Consider the following 23,177-nt stretch of genomic DNA (forward strand, 5'->3'; position numbering starts at 1 on the left):
GACGAGGTCGCGGTGTGGGATAGCTCGTCACGGGACCCAAGCCAGCCAGCCATTCTCCTCCCCCAGGGCATCAACAATTCCCCCTTTCCCCCACGCTGAGATAGTGCAAAAAGGGGGCCCCGTTCCCACCCCACTCCAAACGTCGTGCCAACGAAACCCGCCAAGGAGCACGGAGTCGGGGCACAGCCACGCGGCCACATCTGCAGCTCGCCCGCCAACGCATCACGAGAATGCGGCTAGGACCCCCTCGGTCTCGCGGACCTGGCCGCTCCTCCAGGTCACACGCACAATTGGCCTACAGGCCCGTCTGCCCCCTTGTCTATGAGGGTGGCTTCTATCCTTTGCTTTTGTGTAAATATGTGTTGGCGCCATCTGTAAAGTAGAACTGTATAAGTGTTGCCGTGTGTGCGCGTAGTCGGTAGTAACTCTGCGTCGTTGTTGCTTTTGTTTTGGTTGCTATATGTGCATTTTGACTGTATGGCTGTATATGTGTGCTTTCCATGTGCCGGGAAATAAATGTGCATTGTGTGAACTGTTTTCCCGTTTCGCTTCGTCTTTTCTTTTTTGACCCTCCATCCTACTTCACGTAAAGGGTTTGTAGTGGGTGCAAAACGCCCAGTAAATAATCTGAACCGTCGAGGTCGACGATAACACCGCTCGGTTATCCCGATAGTACGGAACGGGCCGCCCAAGCGGCTCGTGTCCGGAGTCTACCTGCGGCGAGGTACGATCGTCCGGTTTACCATCCACGTGGGTACTTAGGTAGGTCGAGTTTGGCGAACAACCCTATCCTACGTGGGTGGCCGATTGGCACGATTGTGGTGAGGTCGAAAGGCCCACCCGTGACTGGCTCCGGGCGATAGTTACCGGAGGGTCACGACTAAATTGTCCGTCCGGTGGGCGACGCGGTCGCGATTCGAGTGACGTGGCCATCCGCACGCCGGCGGGCGCGAATTCGCAACAATATATATATATATATATATATATATATATATATATATATATATATATATATATATATATATATATATATATATATATATATATATATATATATATATATATATATATATATATATATATATCGGCGTATAAAAATGTAAAACAATCAAAAATCAAAAGACAAATTATGGGAAACATTGCAGAATGAATGGAATAACCTCCCAATGGAATTTCATCAGAAATTGCCTGAAAGCATTCCAAAACAGATATCTGATGTTTTGCATGAAAACGGGAGTCACACCAAATATTGAAATTTCATGCATTCATTTTTGTTTCTTGAATAAAGCATGATCATTATAACACCTTTTATTTATCAAAATATGCCAATGTGACAATAAAAATGTTGATTTTCAAGTTGGCCGAAGACTTTTGCACCATACTCTTCTATATACTATACTGTACAGTGTTGAGAAAAAGTTTGCGAACCCTTTAGGATTTTCTGAATTTCTGCATAAATTTGACTGAAAATGTGATCAAATCTTCATCTAAGTCCTAATAATAGATAAAGAGAACCTCATTAAACAAATAGTACAAAAAGAAATCTACTTTTTCATTTATTTTATTGAGCAAAATGATCCAATATTCAATTTGTTGGAAAAAGCATGTGCACCTCGAGTTTAATCAGCTCAATTAAGTGGGTAAATTACGGTCTGGTGCTTCAATCAATGGGATGACAATCAGAAATGAGTTTGGATGGCCCAGCCCTATATAAAAACATAAGCTTTATTCGTCACCATCAAAGTCTGGTCTTCACCACACAGGTTTGTGGAAGCGTGTCATGCCCTAATCAAAAGAGATTTGTGACGACCTCAGAAAAAGAGTTGCCAATGCTCATCGATCTGGAAAGGGTGACAAAACCATTTCTAACGATGTTGGCCTCCACCAATCCACTGTCAGGCAGATAGTGTACAAATGGAGAAAATTCAACACCATTGTTGCTCTTTCCAGGAGTGGTCGTCCAACAAAAATCACTCCAAGAGCAAGGCGTACAATAATTCAGGAGGTCATAAAGAACCCCAGAGTAAAGTACAAGGATCTGCAGGCATCTCTTGTGTTGGCTAATGCCATTGTTCATGAAACCACCATCACAAAAACACTGAACAAGAATGGTGTGCATTGGGGGATAGCAAGGAGTATACCACTGCTCTCTAAGAAGAACATTGCCGCCCATCTCAAGTTTGCGAAAGACCACCTCGATGATACAGAAAGCGATTGGAAGAATGTTCTGTGGAAGGACCCAGATGGCTTGCCATCATTGATGGAATCATGAATTCTGGATAGTACCAGCTAATTCTACAGGGGAACGTCAGGACATCTGTTCCGTGAGCTGTAGCTTAACAGAAACTGGTTAATGCAGCAAGACAACAATCCTAAACACACAAGTAAATCTACAACATAATGGCGGAAACAAAAAAGATTTTGTGTTTTGGAATGGCCAAGTCAAAGTCCAGACCTTCACAAAATTGAAATGTGGCAGAACTTGAAGTCAGCAGTTCATGCAAGAAAGGCCACAAATATCTCTGAGTTGAAGCAGTTCTTTAAAGATAAATGGTTCAAAATTCCTCCAAGCCAATGTGCAGGACTGATCAAGAGTTACAGGAAACGTTTGGTTGAAGTTATTGCTGTTCCAGGGGGTGTCACCAGAAGATGAATGTTAAAGGTCACATACTTTTTCTGACAAATAATTAATCAGGAGAACAAATAATTTTTTTGTGTGTGCTATTTGTTTGATCAGGTTCTCTTTATTTATTATTAGGATTTAGATGAAGATATGATAAACTTTAGGTCAAATTTATGCAGAAATACAGAAAATTATAAAGGGTTGACAAACTTTTTCTCACCACTGTATATATGGGATCTCACATGTCCTTCGCCAAGAGTATATATATATATATATATATTGAACATTTATTGTGTAAATTCATACACGTTAAATGTTTAATGTAAAATCATCAATATATGACAACAAAGGAAATGCTTTCAATAACATTCCTTCAATGTATCCTTTTATTGTGCGGTTATTATATTTTAATTCTTTGTTTCTTTGTGAATAGATCTTTCATCAATTATTGAGGGAAATTTAAATAATAGAGAACAGTAAAAAACATACTCTGTGTTCTGCTTCAAAATGGAATAATTATTCTAAGGTACAACGAACGCACTGTACCAAGTCTCTACTGATCGATCGAGAGTTCATAATTCTGAAATCAATCGTCCACTTCGGTGCCTTTTTACTAAATTACTCCCTGTCTTCCTTTCTGAATGTCTTTCTCTCCCATTGCTATCCTTTTATTTTCAGGATATAACTAACCTGGAGGTAATGATTTTTCCCATGTCCATTTCCTCATCGGAAGATATATATATATATATATATATATATATATATATATATATATATATATATATATATATATATATATATATATATATATATGTCACACACACACACACACACACACACACACACACACACACACACACACACACACACACAAATAGGTGTGTGTTTCAGTTTGTGTCATCCATAACTCCAAAGCCATGAAACCGAGCAGCCTGAAATTTTGCATGCATACTCAGAAAACTCCAAGGAAGTGCGTGACTGAAAATTTGGTGATTGGGTTAATTAAAACAACCCTTTTGAAGACAATTAACGGCGTTATTTAATTATATCCTTCATCTGGTGCATCTTCGGTCACCACGCTCTCCAGGGTCTTAATGTGTTTCCTGGGTAACCTCGCTGGAGTCTGATGCCACCACGTTTTTTGGCCTGCTCAACCATGCACTGACTTCAAACATGCCGCAACAATTTCTTCACGATAAACTTTTTTTCCCCCACTTTCCTCACTCATATCGAATGCCTGTTCATCATTGCTACAAATCGCTGAATACATCGCTTTTTTAAGTGCTATAGCTTTCAAATCAGGATCTTGGAGTGATTTCATGCATTACACGATACGATTTTCCATGATCTACACTCATGGACTAATTAAAGTATATCATCGAAATATGATTTTGGCTTTGAGGATCAGATATCGTCTGGACTAAATAAGTATTGAAATTTGGAGTGAAATCTGATAATTTAAAGAAATAAGGAATCTTATAACTAAGCCGTTATACCTATTTATTTTAAACAAGCAAGTAAGACTATGTTCCCTCCTTCGTCATGCATACACAAGAAAATATGAAATTCCCAAAGCATTCAACTTATCTTTTTCTACTGTTTGTAGAATTATATTGAGTGAACAAAAAATTTCATAATTTGCCCAAATTAACCAGCTTCATTGAGCTATATTATTTAATGTATTCACTGCTTGACCTCTCTCTCTCTACCTCCCCCCCCCCAGAGGGACTACTTTTCCATAACATCTGCCAGTTCCGTGTCTATATTTTCAGAAGTTTTGCGAGGTGCTCTACAGGGAAGCAAAGCAAATCTGGTGAAAAAAGGACTTTTAAAAATAATATTATAACATTTACGCGAACCGCGGACCGTGAACCAATGCACCACGTGATGGGTGCACAGACGAGCAGGCAATGCTGCGGATTATCTGCAATCTTTATTTCTTGGGCGCTTAAACTTTTTGATATCTCCAGGTTTGCTCTATGTTTGTTTGTGGATAAAGTCATTATTTGAATGAATTAATTTACTTTCTTCAACTGCTGCAGGCACGGTATAGACCAGCTTTGAAGTTAAATGGATCCTATATGTTATGCAACCACAGCCTCGCCAGCCATTCCTTTTCAACCATGTAAATGGAGTGCTTGCCTGAGTGGTTAAGCCACTTGCTAAGTGCCTTACAGTCGATCGCAGTACAGTTCATGTCCCGATCGGGATGTACGGTTGACAGTTGCTACAAGGTAGATGTATATGACTTACAAAAGTTATATGGTTTCTCTTTGTGAGTTTCAAAGCAAAATATATTTGATAACACCCAATTTCGGAGTGGTTTGCTGTATTAACATACAATATTTGGTACATTATGGATGATGAAGGCTGCAGTCAAGTTTCATCGGAATTGTGCGTGTAGTTTCGGAGAAGAAAGCAAATACATATTTTGGGGGGCAACCCCTCCTGACACCCCTGAGACCCAATTTTTATATTGTCATGAACAAATTTTGGTACATCACTGGTGATGAAGGTTGTGGTGAAGGTTCATCGAAATTGTGTTTGCAGTTTCTGAGAAGAACTCTCTTTTGGGGGGCAACCCCCCGTCAACTCCCTCAGACCCCAACTTTTGTTTCATGGTGTGAACAAGCTTTGGTACATTATGGGTGATGAAGGTTGTCGTCAAGTTTCAGCAGAATTGTGTCTGTAGTTCTTGAGAAGAAAGCAAATATCTATTTTGGGGGGCAACCCCCCTTCCCCCCCCCTGCCCCAGGTGGCCTTCCTTAGACCTCAAAACAAAATTTTAATGGCGTGAAGTGAACAAACTTTATTACATCATGGGTTGTAGTCAAGTTTCATCAGAATTGTGTCATTTCTGAGAAGAAAGCAAATACCTCTTTAAGGGGATAGTCCCCCCATAAGCTCTGTCCTTGGACCCCCTCACACCCTAATTGTGTTTTTTTAATCCCATGAACAAACTTTGATACATCACGGGTGATGAAGGTTGTGGTCAAGTTTCATCACAATTGCATGTGTTGTTAGTGAGAAGAAAGCAAAAACCTATTTTTGGGGGCAACCCCCATAGAGCCTTTTGGGGGCAACCACCATAGAGCCTTTTGGGAGCAACCCCTGTAGAGCTTTTTGGGGCCCTATTTTTTTAATACCACGAGCAAACTTTGATACATTCATGGTGCTGAACATTGTGGTAAAGTTTCATCGAAATTGTATGTGTAGTTTCAGAGAAGTTGCAAGTATTTGTTGACGGATGGACGGACGGACGACGTGCCATCCCATAAGCTCCCTGGAACGAAGTTCCAGGTGAACTAAAAATTAAACGTTTCGTTTTTAAAAGTTTATTCAACCGTTTCATGGAGTGCTTGCTTGGAACACTCTTCAAGCTTCAATCTCTTCAAGCTTCCATGGCGATACCAGGGCATGGTTGTCCATGTGGACATCTCCGGTGTTAAGAAGGCAAAATAAACTAACTGCCACTTTATAACTGCTGGCAGTGATGACCTGGTACCAAGACATCCGGCTTTGATAGAAAAACCACCCTGCTTTGATACAACATGGGACTGGCGAGTTACAGACCGTTTAACACGAAGTGTTCAATCTATTTTTTACGTATGCAGTTAGCCCTTTTTCCTGCGGACATTGTTGGTATGAATTGAATTGGTGTTTAAAAAACCTGAAAACAAGGTAATAAATGTGGACACCATCAGCACAGAGCATAAAGCGGGATTCCCCTGAGTCTAATGAGGTCCCGCACGTTTCTCTACGACACGGGATTCACAAATTATGCACCGAGGAACAGGCCATGTTCCATCCATTTATTATGTACACAGTTGACCATTTTTCCTGGGGCCATCATCGGTATGAATTGAATTGCTGCTCCTGTACCCTCAAACACATGCAGGTGCAGCCAAGTGAGCCTTATGCAAGAAAAAAACGATTAATAAAATTATCAGATTCAAATAATTAAATAATTCCAGCTGCCAGATCGTGTGGCTGATAAGGTTGAAATTTAAGAATTACTTTCCACATGCATGCTGGATCATAATTTTCAAGCTTCATCCCCTACCTCTTCATTAAAAGTGCGGACCTCAAATATCCGGGGCCTTCGCTCAAACCTTTCAGATCTTTCCATACAGGTTGCCACTGACAAACCAGACATTATCTGCCTAACAGAAACTTTCCTCTCCCAAGACGTGTCTGACTCCCAAGTTTCTATCCCCGGTTACTCCCTCTTACGGTATGACAGACCTGAGCCTCGTCCTGGTGGAGGTGTTGCTCTCTTCATCAAAGACTCTATTCCTCACTCTCCCTGCACTGCTCTCACTCCCCCACACCCCCAGGAATACCTCTGGCTTCGGCTTCCCTCCACTCCCACCTCATGTTTATATGTGTACTGGACCATCCACCGAACAGTGATGACTCCATCTACACCTCACTATATGAAAACATGGACCATCTTCTATCTTCTCATCCAAACTCTCTCTTCCTCTTATGTGGTGACTTCAATTGTCATCATGCCAGTTGGCTAGGTGTGGGTACCTCTCTCACCTGCCATGGCACCTCAGCAAAAGCTTTCTGCGACTCATTAGGACTGACTCAATCGGTCAACTTCCCGACCCGGATCTCAACCAATGGTACTCCATCTCTTCTGGATCTGATTTTGACAAATTTCCCTGACAATATCTGCTGCTCTTCCTTCGCTCCAATTGGTTCTTCTGACCACGTACTTGTCAAAGTGGACATCTCTCTGGCTGTTATCAGAGAACCACCTCACCGCCGTCGAGTCTGGCATTTCACTCAAGCCGACTGGCAGGGTCTCCGAGCAGCCATCAAACTTACAGACTGGTCTCCTATCACTACTTTCTCAAACATCAACTCATCCTGGGAATTCTTTCAAAGAAACTTGCTCTCCCTCATGCACAGATTTATCCCCTCTCGTCTTCAGTTGTCCTACCCTTCCTCCCGCCCTTGGTTTACTGAAGCTTGTGGTGAGGCAGTTGTCCTGAAACAACTTGCCTTTGCCTCATGGAAAGCAAACCCAACTGAGGGCAATCTCAGTTCCTTCCACAAAGCTCGGAACAAGTGTGTATCTACCCTCAGGAGAGCCAGAAAACAACATCTTTCTCATCTCAAGTCTGAACTCTCAAACCTCTCTCCCTCCTCAAAATCCTGGTGGCGCTTAATCAAATCTGTTACTGGTGTATGTTCCCCCTCCATCCCCCCCCTTACCTCAAATGGCCGCACTGCTGATTCCACACGTGATAAAGCTGAATGTCTAAACTCGGTGTTTGCAGCTAAATCTTGTGTCCCAAACCCATCACTATCTCTACCCACTTTACCCAGTCGCACCCAACTGTCCCTGGACTCTGTATCCTTTTCTCCTGACAAGGTGGAGAGCTTGCTTTCAAACCTCGAGTCAGATTCTGCAACCGGTCCAGACGGCATCAGCCCACGTGTCCTCAAAGCCTGCTCTTCTGCTCTTGCTCACCCTCTCTCTGTTCTATTCACCCTCTCATTTGCCCAAGGTCATCTGCCATCTGCTTGGAAATCTGCTAACATCACTGCCCTGCATAAAAAAGGTGCAAAAACAGATCCCTGTAACTACAGACCAATCAGCCTTCTCCCAATCATCAGCAAGGTGATGGAATCCATCATCGCTTCAGATATGAAATCCTTCCTCTTCTCCAATGGCTTGATTTCCAATCATCAATTTGGTTTCAGACCAGGTCACTCTACCCTGGATATGCTGCTTCTGCTCTCCCATCAATGGATGGAGGTCCTCAATGCCAGACAGGAAATCCGAGCCGTATCCCTGGACATATCACGTGCTTTTGACACAGTCTGGCACCCTGCCCTACTCACCAAACTCTCTTCCCATGGTATTCAAGGCCATCTCCACTCATGGCTCGCAGACTTCCTCTCCTGTCGCAGTCAACGTGTGGCCCTAAATGGAGTTCTTTCATCCCCTCTTCCTGTGCAGGCTGGAGTTCCTCAAGGTAGCGTTCTGGGCCCTATTCTTTTTCTGGTTTTCATCAATGATCTCTCGGACTCTCTGGAAAATCCTCTATTTCTCTTTGCCGACGACTCCACCCTCTGCCGTACCATCTGTCATCCCTCAGACCGGCAAGCAGCAGCTTCTTCGCTCACTGCAGATCTGGATAAAATCACAAACTGGTCCAACACGTGGAACATGTCTTTCAATCCAGACAAATCTCACACTCTCACTATGTCTCTTCTAAAGGACCGTTTTGAAAACCCCCCCATCCACTTTCTCAACAATCCTCTGGAAGAAGTCTTTTCTTTCAAGCTTCTGGGTCTCACTATCTGCCATGACCTTTCCTGGGAAAGTCACATTTCCAACCTCGCCTCAAAAGCCAGTCGCCGACTGGGAATCCTCCGTCGTGCAAAGTCCTTCCTCGGCCCTCTTGAGCTCCTGACCACTTACAAAGCTTTTGTCCGTAGCCTGATGGAGTACTGCTCTCCCCTCTGGGCTGGTGCTCCTGCCTCCCACCTTTCTCGGCTTCACGCTGTCGAAACCAGGGCATTTAAGATCATCGGCATCTCCCGCAATGAAGCTGAGTCTTTGGGCCTCTCACTCAATCACCGCAGGTTGGTCGGTGGTCTTTCTGTCTTCTACCGACTCCTCTCCAGCCTTGCCCCCCTGCTCTCTCTGTGATTTGTCCCCACCACATTTCCACAGGGCGCTCAAGGTCCGCCAACACCTCTTCTGGTAAAACTACCAAAATCACGAATCACTGCTCATCTTCACTCTTTCATTCCTCTTTTTTCCCGCCTTTGGAATAAACTTCCTCACTCTATTCTTTCCCATTCTTCCCTCCAGGCTTTCAAAACAGCTGTTCACCACCACCTCTTATCTTCCCCCATCCAAATCCCCGATCTTTTCTACCCCCGATAATCCACCCAAGCCCACTTCCTTCAATTCCCCTGCTTTCCTTCCTGAAAGTCCCTGTAATGTCCATCTTCTCTTCGCCATGTTCCCCGTCCCATCCCCATCCCTCTCCCTTCCAGAGTTCACCTAATGTGTCTGTTCCCCACTGTTTTTTCCCTTCCACTCCCGCCCCTCGTCTCATGCCTCCTTGCTGTGAGTTGTGTGTTAGCTCTCATACGAGCCTTGACCAAGGTATACAAAAAAAAAGCTTCATTTTGAATGGTGCAGTGGTTCCAGAGTAAACATTATTTAATATTTTCCTTCAATCCAATATGTCTGGCAATTCATATGACCTATCAATTATTCGTTAACAAACATATATCCCCTACCCTTGGAGAATATTTGTGTGAAGTTTGCCCTTGATCTGACCAGCTCTTCTGGAGAAGAAGATGCTTGATGATTTTAGGGTAAATTCAATATGGCTTCCAAACTGGGTGACCGATAAATTAGAAATTGACAAACTTGTTCAAGCATGTCTAGCGGAATATGTGTTGTAAAAATTTGCCTCAATCTGTTCAGCCGTTTCGGAGAATAAGAGTTTTTTTATTTTAATTTTCAATCCAATATGGCTGACGAACCACATTACCTATGACATCATAACTTTAAATTCTGCCTCTAATGGGATAGGGGATCACGCTTATGAAGTTTTGTATTAAACGGATAAGGTGCGTTATTCTATCCAAGATGGCCACCAAACCATGTGACTTGTGACATCATGATTTTTACAGCATATACAGCCTTGAAGTTAGATGATAGTTGCAAAGTTTCGTTTTGGTAGGATAAGTGGTTCCAAGGAAAACATTATTTAATATTTTTCTTCAGTCCAATATGGCAGCCAAATCATATGACCTATCAATTATTCATTAACAACCATATATCCCCTACTGTTGGAGAATATGGGTGTAAAGTTTCACCTTCATCTGACCAACCATTCTGGAGAAGATGTTTGATGGTTTTAGGGTAAATTCAATATGGCCACCAAACCATGTGACCTTTCAATTAGAAATTAACAAACTTGTAAAAGGATGTCATGGAAAACGTGTGTGTAAAGATTTGCCTCAATCTGTCTAGCCGTTCTGGAGATTTTTTTAATTTTTGTTTTTCAAAACAATATGGCTGTCAAACCAAGTGACCTTTGATGTCATAATTTTTTTTCTACAGTGAGTTGTGTTGATGACGCTCAAGAAATTTCAAAATTTTCCGATGCAGGCATTCTCCCTGTCGAATTTTCACCGAGAAACCACTTCACCATGACGTCACGAAAAATCACCCGTCTTCCGTGTGTGTGTGTGTGTGTGTGTGTGTGTGTGTGTGTGTGTGTGTGCACGCGTGCTCGTGTGCATGCCTCACCATTATCATGCACACTCCTTCACCCCCACCACTCCCTCCCTCACAAGTAAATTAAAGTTGATGAACTTATAGATTGAATTAATGTGGTGTTGATGTGGTGCAGGCATGATGGGCCAAATGATATCCGTGCATGACAAGGGCCTTAGTAGACATCAATATACCTTTAGCCAAAAAGAGACGTAAAAAATCAACAGGGTATGATGAGATTCATAAATGGGACACCACCATCATCAAACAAGTGCTGACATGAGAACACCGAACACTAATGCTATTATGTGGTCTCTTCTTTGATTGTCCAGCTGTTTTATGTGGCCCAAATTACCCTCGCGGCTACATATGTGAGTTGCAAATTGAACCAAGGAGCACGGAAAATTGCAATATGACGATACGAGGTATTGCTATGTCATACATAAACAATGGTCTGATGCGAAAATTGGAGGACTTGCAGTGAAAATTGGAGCTTTGCTTCACAAACCACTGCCGTCGTCGGGCCATACATGCTTTGGATTATTACTCAAAATATCAGCACATGTGGTGACAAGTTATTGCAAACACACATCACGTGGTGCAAAACAAATAATCCATGTATGAAACTGAACTTTCGTGTTTTGTGACATTATTCAGAACACGAGTCTGCTTGCCCCATGAAGTCTGCCTTTGATGCCATTGAATCTTCATCTGAGGCCTCCACAGGCTTGATGGCAGCAGAGCACAAAAAATGGTGTATAAACAAAAAACAGGCACTAAATTCAGGATGGAGCAGCTTGGTAGTTAAGTGGGTGAGGCGTAAGTGCTTTAACTGCTACAGTGTGGGTCTGATTCCTCTGGAGGATCAGGAGGGATTTCAATCATGTTGGTTATACTCGTATGTGCATGCTAAGGATGGGCTGATAGGACAGCCAGGAGATGGCTTACTCACCCTTGGGCTGTGTAGTCTCTTTTAATTCTCAACCAAACCATAAACTGTCATCGTGACACTTGACAGGCAACGTGTTGCATTGAGCGGCAGGGGATGTAGAGAGAAGCTTTTCCTCCTGTTTGCGAGTATTACGTGGTCGCTGATGAAACATCCAAAGGTAGGGGAGACCGTGAAAGATCTAGAGGTAGGGGAGATTGTTAGTTACAGATTTTCTTTTCTTTTTTTTTACCATATCTACCAAATGAAATGAGAGAAGCGCATCAGGTCCTTTCTGCTGAAAGAACAATCTGTTTATTGAACAATGGTGAAGTGAAATGAACATTCAAAATGAAACAGTTAATGAACTACGAAGCAACTAATGGAGGTGGAAAATTGCAACAACTTACCACGAGGGTGGGTTACATTGATACAACATGTGGGACACGTTTGTTACAATATTGGTACCAACGATTTGATTTACTAAAACATGAATAACAAGAACGCATCGACTCACCTCGCAACGTCCATTCTGAACAAAAATACCATCGTCAACTGAACACGCTGCGATTATGGCCTACATACACGCATCATCTATGCACCCTATTATGTCGCATAGTTTCTTGGCAAGGGTTATGAACTTCACGAATTTAATTCTTCACTCACATCCAGTCATGCATCAGAAATATATAAAGTTTCAGATTTTTCGGATAACTATCTCAATTCAACCAATTATGGCCGGAATACCACTTCACTGATAACATAATCACTGTCACCCTATATACCTCATGAGGAGTTGATAACATATGCCAAGTTTCAATTTTTTCCATTGAGTGGTTTCTTTGAAAATGATGTCCAAACTTTTCCCTTTAATCCAATATGGCTGCCATACCATGTGATCTGTGACATCAGAATCAGAGTTTGCAAGAAAAGCGAAAATACATAGATGCGACACACACATACACACACACACATATACACACACACACACACACACACACACACACACACACACACACACACACACACACACACACCAGTATTCTTGCATCCCCATTCGGGGTGAGACTAATTAGAAAGGCACTCGTTAGAGCGCATATCTCTGCCAGGCTGAACAGTTTACGTTTTGTATCCCATTGATGGACCAGATCATCTGATCTGAACCAAAATTGAATTGGCTTCTTCTTGACACTTCACCAACTGATGCACCAATTTGTGTCATAATCCATCAACAACTTTTTGAGATATCGTGCTAAATCGGTGTTTGGCCTCATTTCTCAATGGTGACGAATCACTTCAAACAATTTTTTTAAATCTCAGATCCAGATCCGGATTCGGACCTTCACCAAAATCAAATTAATTCGGCCTTGTCACACACCCAAACTCTCCACCAAATTTCGTCCAAATCTGTCAACAACTTTTTGAAATATCCTGTTCACAGACAGACACAAACAAACAGACAGACAGACAGGGGTGAAAACGTAACCAATGTCCACCTTCGGTGATGGAGGTAAAAATCAAAATAAATTCACAAAAGGAAATAAAAGTCACGTGTCACGATACAACAAATCTCAAGCAGTAGATGTTCCATTACTTGTTGAATTTTTAGCACCCCTGTCCATTGTAATAGGCACAACACTGATATTATGATAAGCCTCGATACACAGAATAGCACCTCCATTTTGGTGTGATTATTTGGGGAGGGGGGGGTGGTGAGGTGCAATACTGCTCATTATCGTTTTTTTCCATGTCAGTTTCAAGACGACGATGATATTTTTCATTTTCAATGAAATCTTTTTTTTTAAATCTTGCACCACAAAGCTGAGTCTTTGGACTCATCGCTTCACCATCGCAGACAGGTAGGTGGTCTATCCGTTTTCTGTCGCCCCCTTTATGGTCTTGCACCCCCTCCTTTTTCCGTACTTTGCCCCCCCCACCCCCACAACCCCAGGTTTCTGCAGTGCATACAGTCCATCATCTACCCCCCTTCTGGTGAAACTACCTGAATTCAGAATCACTGCTCACCTCCACTCATTCATTCCTCTTTTATACCCACCAGTGAAATCAACTTCTACATTTTCTTCAATCTCATTCTTACCTCCAAGTATTCAAGACAGCTGTTCATCACCATCTCAGATCATCCCCAATCCAAAACCAATATCTTTTGTCCCCTCGTTAAACCACCCTTCCACCCCAAATTTCCACTTTTTCCTTCCTGAGAACTTGCTTCTGTGTCCATTTTGTCCATCCCCTGCGTCCTCCCCTATCCTTCATTCCTACCCACATCCCTTGTTTGACCGTCTTCCTCGATTTTGTCGCTCAATTCTGCTGTTGAGGTTTCCCCCCTCTCTTTCTGCTGTTCCCTTTGTACTGTTGTTTTCTGATCGGTGACGTTGTACAGCTCTTCCACGAGCCTCGACTTTGTCGAGAATTAAATAAATTAATAAAATCAGTGACCCCTTATTATTGGTAAAATTTGAAATGAATTCGGTTCAAATGAAAACAAAATTTTCATCTCCTCTGCGTCATAGACAGCTCTGTGTCACAGTTGTCCGACCAATGGGTGCACATCGGAAAAATCGACCCCAACAAGAACAGCAACGCCAAGCTCTTGTAGACCTGTGACACGTCGCAGGTAAAATGATCCTCGGGTATATCTTTTGCACAGAGCGAAAATGAACATGTTTTATATTTTTTTAAGGGGGGGGGGGTTGTGGATCATATCCTTTGCACATCATCGGTGTTGCCGAAGCGGTTTCGTGGCAAGCCCGCAAGGATTATTACTGGGTGGTTTGCCATTCCCTTCCCAGTGTTGTTTGTCCATGCTCTTTCGAAATGCTGAGCGTCAAGCAAGGAAGCAGCAAATAGCATTTTAAAAGTCTTTAGCACAAGTCGGCCAGGGATCGAATCACCGATCTCCCAAACTCAGAGCACACCTACGCTCCAACCATGACAACCACCGAGTCTGGTGAACCTCAATGAAACGAAACAAAAGTCGACTTGCATTGCAGGTAATCAATCCAAGTGACGTGGATCAATGCCATTTAAAACGACATGACAGAGGCCAAACAATATGGTAGATGCTTCACATTCCGCTTCCTCCTGCATTAATTCTTCCTTCGACATTGATTAACACCGCGTACAAGGTCGGGGGAGCGCACCGTGGACCTTTTACAGGTTGGACCTCTTGGGGGTTTGCAGTTTGCAGTGCATGAAATTTTTTTTAATGATGCTGTTCAGACCTCAAAACAAATCAAGTTGTTCCCCCCATACTCTATACTCTTAGCTTATCTACAGCTTAGTCCTCTTTCTCCAAAGCATTCGCCAAATTGTGCTGATCTGAACCATTATTAAAATGACAATCTGTTTTTCATGCAGCATTTTCCATCTCAGGGTGTTTCATAGACTGTTTCTCACGAACAGCAGCCTTTTGAAGGTCGAGACAACCTCAAATATTTTACAGCCACAACGTTCAACCTCGCTTGAACGCGACATGTTCATGGTCGTTTATTACCTCCGCCACCGAAGGTGAAGGAGGTTATGTTTTCACCCCTTTCTGTCTGTCTGTTTGTTTGTTAGTTGCAAAATCGAAGATTTTTCTTGTACATTGGTTAGTCGATTTTGTCATTCTGTCTGTCTGTCTGTTTATCGCCTACAGGTCACAATTTTAAACCGATATTCACGAAACTTGACCACATGGTAGAGTTTGTCATAAGCAAGAAGCCTATTGTTATTGAGGTCAAAAGGGCAACATATGGCAAAGGTCAACAACTAAGGTGATATTTCTAAAATCCTCAATTTTCATCTGATTGACTTGAAATTTTGAGCTTTCATTAATATTGTAAATTTTAATCTTAATGAAATAGACAATTTGATGTATCCTTGGAAACCTTTTGGGGAGGAAGGGAGCGGGGAGGAGGTGGATTTTGCAAGTATCATGCTCTGCATGACGTCTTTTTCTTGTTTGTTTGTTTGTTTGTCTGTTTACAGGATATCTCAAGAAGTTATGGACAGATACGGATGAAATTTTGTGGACATGTGTGTGTGAAAAGGCCGAACTGATCAGATTTTGATGAAGATCCGGATCCGGATCAGTCTAATAGAATTTTTAAAGTGAGTCTTCACCATTGAGAGATAGGGCAAAAAACGATGTCGTCCTGTACGGCGTAACATTTCAAAAATGTATTGGGTCTGATATGTTCTCGTGGATCAGGCATTACGTGGTGGAGGTATACGCTCAACCGAGTGCCCTTCGAGTTATAAAATAAATTCACTTTTTATCTTCACAACCAAGCTTGAATGCATTATGATCTGCATAAAAGTATATGTTCAAATATAAATACAGTATTTATGCAACAAAACTCACTCGTAATATATGAAGCAACCATTTGATGTCGACCTGGGTTTCATCCACATATCATTTGGTAAATATTTATATTCACTGAACTATTCGGCATTTATATACAGCACTGTATTTTATGTTGGAATCTAAGGAGCAGACATTATGTAGAATCAGAAGTAGTGGCCTTTGATCTGCCGAATCCGAGTTTGATTCGCGACCCAACTATAAACCGTCACCCTGGTGCTTTGGGGGCAAGGCACTGAGCACACCATCTTCAGATGGGATATTAAGCCTTTGTCTGTATCTCAATAGAATACTGTCATGCCTGGTGTTGGCTAAATGGTTAGGGTGGTGGGTTTGGGATCTGCAGGTCTTGAGTTCAAATCCTGCTTGGCTGTTGAATTAACACCATGTGGGGTTAACTCAACCTGTCATCCTTGTGAGATCAGAAAAAATGAGTTCCAGCTTGCTGGGATGATTGAGCCATTCAAGTATCCTGTGTTGGAGTGGCAACCCATCCAGGGTTGTGCCCAATAGCTCTGGAGATTGCTTTGTCAGCACTGATGCTCTGTACTGAGTCTGGTCCTGATGGATGGAAAAGAGAATAGAATACTGCTCTCCCCTAATGGGCTCGGTTCCCAGCATCACATCTATCTCTCTTGGATTCTTTGGAATCTAAATCTCTCAAAATTGTGTGACATGCTTGTGATGAGTCAGAAACATGAAACTTGTTGCTCTCATGTTGCATGCAGGTTGTTGTCCTCTCTTTATTTTACCATCTCCTCGGGTCTTGATCTCTCTCTCTCTCTCTCTCTCTCTCTCTCTCTCTGCTCTTCCAGCTCTCCAACCCTCCCCAACTCCTCCAAGAACCCCGTCCTGGTTAAACTCCCCACATTCAGGCTGACTGCACACCTCTACTCTTTTATTCTACCTTTCTCTGTTTGTGGAACTGCCTTCTGGAGATGGTTTAATCACATGCTACTCTCCATGGCTTCAAGCAAGCAGTGCACCACCATTTCATAGCATCACCAATTCTTACACACGTTTTTTTCTATCCCCATTAACTCTACCTAACCCAACACTATCATTTGCAGGTTGCTGTATTTCCTCACCTCCTCTCTCTCCTCTTTTCCTGTTCCTTTATTCCCATCCATCATACAAAGCTGTATATCTCTGGCTTTACTGTCAGTGTGTTGCCTTTTTACCCTCCACCAACCACCTTGCTTTTCCATGAGCTGCGATGTTGTATAGAAAAAAAATAAGAAGCCATGGTCCCATCTGTCAGGAATTGCTGATGGATGTTAAAGATTCCACACTGTCTTTCACAAAAGTAGGCAATTGTGTGTCAACATCCTGGCCAAATTCCAAATGCCTGCCATAACCTTAAGGTAGCATGGCACACAACTCTGCCACCACACACAGACACACACACACACATACACACACAATTAAATGAATGAATCTTAATATAAGATCCTATTCTTCTTAACTTACAGATACAATATCACAGACTAAATATGACCATGGCACACACCTATTTATGAGGTCTGCCATGGCTTTCAAAAGACAACATAAGAGAATGTCTTTTTGATTACAGACCAGGAAAAGCAGCTTTTATAGCAGTCCAGCAAACTTATCAGAGCATTAAGATGGTAAAAAATGGAGGACAAAAGTGAAATGACGAACTTATTTTCTGTTGCTTGTGACAATGAGCAACTCACATGACTGGCAAGTTACATCAAAAGACTAAACTGTCTTTCTAACAAAATATCATCTGCAACAGCCCAGAAAATTTGTGAAGGATCCTTATTGTAACACCGTTTGAAATGAAAAGCATCTGTGTGCTGTTTCCCAGATAAATAACAGCAACAAAGAATATTTTCATTGCAGTGAATGCTGTGGTAGGAGGGGGGATCCAAATTGCTTCAAATATAAAGTATTATCCAATTTGCGGTAGTGGCATGCTCCAAAAGAATACCAAGCAGGTTTTTGGACTTTGCAACAATTCCAAATGGTAAACACACAACTGGCAGTAAGAAAAGACTGGGGCAGTCATATTTTGACAAAAGGATGGAATTAATGAGAAAAAATTTAATCAGAGCTGAATACAAACTGAATTGCAGGAAAGGATCAAGATCAAAATTGAGGTTCAGTAACAGCAGATTTAGCACATCCAGTACTTTTCCAATAACAGCATTGTCATGAGGGAGTTTCCCTTAAAGCCTCAACCCTAAACTACATATTAGAGTTCCAGGAATCAGAGACCATTTTAAAGGCGAGTTTTTGATGTTGTTCATTATCCCCATGCTATTTTTTTTGAAAACGGGGGAAATTGCTATTGGTTCCATCTGTCTGTCTGTCTGTCTGTCTGTCTGTCTGTCCTTCACAGGAGATTTTTTTCCAACTCAGAATTTGATATTGAGTCACTGCTGGTGGATATTATTTTTGCCATTTTCAACTTTGCTGCAACTTCACTCCAGTATTTTGATTGCCAAAGGAATCAGTTCCACAAATGAGAGAATAGAGTAATGAAAGAACAAGGGTGAACGTTCAGCTTAAAATTGCAAAGGATAACTAGAATGGCACTCGGTAGAACGCATACCTCCGCCAGGCTGAACAGTTTACGATTTCTTTCCCACTGATAGGCCGTATCTGGATCCAGACCTGAACCAAGATAGAATCCCCTTATTCTTATCACTGACCCAACTCATCCACCAAGTTTTGTCAAAATCTGTCCACAACATTTTGAAATATCATGCTATATATTGTTTCTGGCACCCATCTCTCAACCTTTAGTGAAGAATCACTGAAAAAAAGTTGTATATTCTCGGATCCGGATCCTCACAAAAAAATGTAAAAAAAAATTCTTCCTTGTCACACACATTCAACCTGTCCACCAAGTTTCATTTAAATCCGTCCATAATCTTTTGATCGATCATGCAGTATATCGTTTTGTCGCAAATCTCTCAATGTAAGTTTTTTCATCGATTGGATGTAGAAGTAATGGAGAAGTTTTTGTATCGAGTGGATGTAGAAGTAATGCATAAGTTTTTGTGTCGAGTGGATGTAGTCGTAATGGAGAAGTTTTTGTATCAAGTGTATATCTAAGTAATGGAGAAGTTTTTGTATTGAGTGGATCTAGAAGTATTGTCAAAGTTTTTGTATCGAGTGGATCTACAAGTAATGTTGAAGTTTTTGTATCGGGTGGATGTAGAAGTAATGGAGAAGTTTTGGTATCGAGTGGATGTAGAAGTAATGTAAATTTTTTGTTGAGTGGACGTAGAAGTAATGGAAAAGTTTTTGTATTGAGTGTATGTCGAAGTAATGGAGAAGTTTTTTATCGAGTGGATGTAGAAGTAATGTTGACGTTTTTGTATCGGGTGGATGTAGAAGTAATGGAGAAGTTGTTGTATCGAGTGTATGTCGAAGTAATGGAGAAGTTTTTTATCGAGTGGATGTAGAAGTAATGGAGAAGTTTTTGTATCGAGTGGATGTATAAGTTATGTGGAAGTTTTTGTTTCACGTGGATGGAGAAGTAATGGAGAAGTTTTTGTCTTGTGTGGATGTGGAAGTAATGTCAAATTTTTTGTGTCGACTGGATATAAAAGTAATGTAGAAGTTTTTACATCGAGTAAATGTGGAAACATTCTGCAAAGTGATAACGTAAGGGTGTGGAACTTGTCTGTGTGAAAAGTCATGTTCTGAGATGTCAAGTTGCTGATCTTTTTCATAATCACCAGACAGATACGCCGCAGCATTCATAGTCTGGGAGCTAACAGAGATTTGTACTACATCTCGAGTACAAAAGGTTTGAGAGCTAAAGTCATTCGATGGTGGGGTGGGGACCTCCGAATGGGCATTCTTAAGTTTTCCCATTGGTGCATTACGTAGGGGGCGATGCTTAAAGTAGCCGCCAAAATCCGTTTAAATTACATTTTTAGTACATGAATTCTTCTGGTGCCAAGAGTTTAATTTTGGCACTGTGATTACCGATATGTAATTCTTAAGTGACGGATTTGGTGCAAAACACATTTAAGAATGGCCTAAATAGGGCGCTATTTTTAGCACATTTAAAGCACATCTCAACTACATCAATGGAACTTTGTGGAAATATTATTTTGACCTTCATAATAAAAGATTGAAAATTCTTAAGTGATCATTTTGGTGCAAAACCCATTTAAGAAGGTGTCAGATGCAAATACCTGTTTTTGTGATATTAAGATCAATACAAAGCAGGTGAAACAAAGGTCATTTCTTACCGAGTATCCCTCTGGCTCTGGTGCAGCATGCTAGAGTTACCACATGTCTGAGCACTTAGTCTAGAGGAATATTGGTTTTCCAATATGGCAGAACATTGTCACTTTCATGGTTGTGACAGTATTACTGGATTATTTAGAATACGTTGCCTGATATAGCTGAAATACTGCTAAGTAGGGCGTTGAAATCTAATCAATCAGTCAGTTAATCATATCGGATACATGTATTCACAACTCAACCAGTGACATGTGTAAAATTCCATCAGACATAAAGCTTTTCATTACATTCTGAATTAAGGCAAAGTCTGATAAATTAGAGTTAAAATCCTATTTATGTTCTCTGTAACATCATAAGACCATCTATACTTTTAAGACATGAAAGATTTAAAACACATAGAATGCAATGAAATTTGAATATGATAGAATAGAAGAACAAAGAAACTATCAATTTTAACTTTTCTATCAATTACTTATATTTCAATAACAAAATCAAGTGTGAAATGTAGATATGGCACCGATACATTGGAGGAGCACGAGTGACTCGGACTCTGCGTAGTCATAAGCCACTCATACGGAATCATCAGCGATTTCTGCGTTGTACAGAATGCTGCCCAATTTCTTACCTGCTGGACTCTGCATCTTGAGTTTGGACCCAAATTTATTTCTAAGGTTTCGCATGAGACTTTGCTTATGTATGCATAGGGGACTCATCAGCAGATGAACAAAAGTCCAAATAACGTTGATAAACAGATGTCAACAGTTCTGCACGTTTGTCAACAATTACAGACTTTTCAACACATTCATGGATATGTCTAATTGCAACTGTCTTTTTTCTGTGGAATGTCATCAGTATTAGAATTTCTACTGGCTGCAAGTAAGAATGCGCTCTTGCATGAGTGATGATACTTAGCTTCTTTTGCAACCAGGTCTACACCAACGACCTTGGAAAGGATAGATTCATCCTGAAGTTGCTCAGCGGCCTCTTGAATTTTATGTCTGGCCTCAAATGTCTCACACGAACCTAACAGTTCGATAGCTCCACCTTTTTTCTTCTTTCTCTTTGAATTGCAGAAAAGGTAAGTTGCAGGAAGTATTCCAGATAACGAGGGTTCAGCTTCGTTATCTGCCCTTGCGTTTGAACGCAAATGAGGCAAACTCCTCTCACAGAGGTCAGATGATCTATCTCCAGTAGCTGAGGTTGTTGATGTAACGGTTGTGAATTTAAGGTAGCAGGCTACATGATACCCATCATTCTCATCTGGGTTCTGAGGCAAGCTGACAACCAAGTCATAGTACACTGATTTCAGAAATTGGGGTTTTGCGCGCCTTTTCTCAGCTGCAGCCTGCACAGTACTCCAGTTCTTCTCATCGAATGGAAAAACATCACAACGTGGGGTCTTCGCCGAGGGCTTGCCGACAATGTGGAGAATACAACGCCTGGATGCAGGAACATCGTTGTTGGAAGGATCAGATGATTCCATATCTGTTTCACCAGCCTATGACCTGAAATGAAATGGATTTCATAAGCTATAATGAGCAAAAATGTGCTTCAAAAACATGTTATAAAATCCAAAAAAGTTGGGATTACATACGACACAATACCAGTATTACCAGAGTTTATCAATACTGGTATTCATTCTAAAATGATAGATAATGGGATGAGAGACATCTGCAGCTCTGTGGCGGAGACGAATAAGTGGTGCTGTTCGCAGACACCATTTCTTGTATTACTGGTAGAAAAGATTTACATTATTATTCGTGAATATAATAATAAAGAAAGCGAAAACAGTCACCTTCAATAAATGTTACCGCAGTGCGTGGCGATGCAGTCAAGAATGGGTCAGGGATCCATGAATTGTAGGCTGAATTATGGGATATACTAAACCCCTCCTCGCGGACAAGTCGTCGAGTTAACCACAAGCCACAATAAGTTATTGGCTTAGGGTCCCTAATATATGTTATCTGAACTACTCTAACTCCAGATAAAACTCACCTCTCAGTTGTAAAATATCTGTAACTACTACATTGAGAATGATGAAATGGGAATCACAGCACCAACTATGCTGCACAGCTGATCTACATGTATCACCAACACGCTGCATGAGCCCATCCTTGCATGCTAAGCCAACAGTATATATGACGAGTCATGTAGGCCCACAAGTGATTCGTCATCTTCCATGCAGTTATCTAATAGTTTAATACCTGGAGCAAATGTTGGTTCCTGAGTACACCAATCTTACTTCCTCCTTCACAGGAATTTGACCATAATTGATATTTGAACCCTTCTTAAATGGGTTTTGCACCAAAGGGGTCACTTTATAACTACTAATCCTTCATTAGGAAGGACAAAGGAATTTTTTCACAAAGTTCCATTGATGTACTTGAGATGTGTTTTTAATGTGCTAAAAATAGCGCCCTCTTCAGGCCGTTCTTAAATGGGTTTTGCACCGAAATCGTGACTAAAGGATTACTGATCCTTCTTCAGGATGGTCTAAAGATTATTTCTACAAAGTTTCAATAATGTACTCAAAATGTAATTTAAACGTGACAGTGGTGCCTTCTTTAGGCCGTTCTTAAGGCCCAGTCACACCTTGACGTTTTAACCAGCTGATGCCGATTTTTGGAAAATTTGTCTAAAACGCTGGTACACGTCGAATACGTTATGGGTAAGTTTTGATAACATTGAGAGCACGCTGAAAAACACTGCCATACGTCGTAGTACGCTGGCTTTAAACGTTGTACTTTTCGGTTGTCCTCAAATTTTC

General features: G+C 41.4%; 1 protein-coding gene across 3 annotated transcripts in view; it reads right to left on the bottom strand.

The window, feature by feature from the left end:
* Window positions 1–23,177, bottom strand: part of LOC147029787 (putative methyltransferase-like protein 25) — a 221,289-nt gene that overhangs the window by 10,738 nt on the left and 187,374 nt on the right. Inside the window, exon 12 of one of the 3 annotated variants that reach the window (XR_015056087.1) lies at window positions 11,839–12,016. Coding sequence is in view for 2 of the 3 variants with exons in the window: in XM_085873104.1 (XP_085729230.1) it covers window positions 11,867–12,016 (150 nt within the window). In the remaining variant the exon portion in view is untranslated. Of the gene's footprint in view, window positions 1–11,757; window positions 12,017–20,363; window positions 21,916–23,177 lie in introns of those variants that run through there. The other 2 variants (XM_085873104.1, XM_085873109.1) reach the window with 2 other exon arrangements.

This window comes from Eptatretus burgeri, chromosome 3 (assembly GCF_056783735.1).
Source record: "Eptatretus burgeri isolate ZD-2024b chromosome 3, Ebu_testis_v1, whole genome shotgun sequence".
Taxonomy (NCBI): domain Eukaryota; kingdom Metazoa; phylum Chordata; class Myxini; order Myxiniformes; family Myxinidae; genus Eptatretus; species Eptatretus burgeri.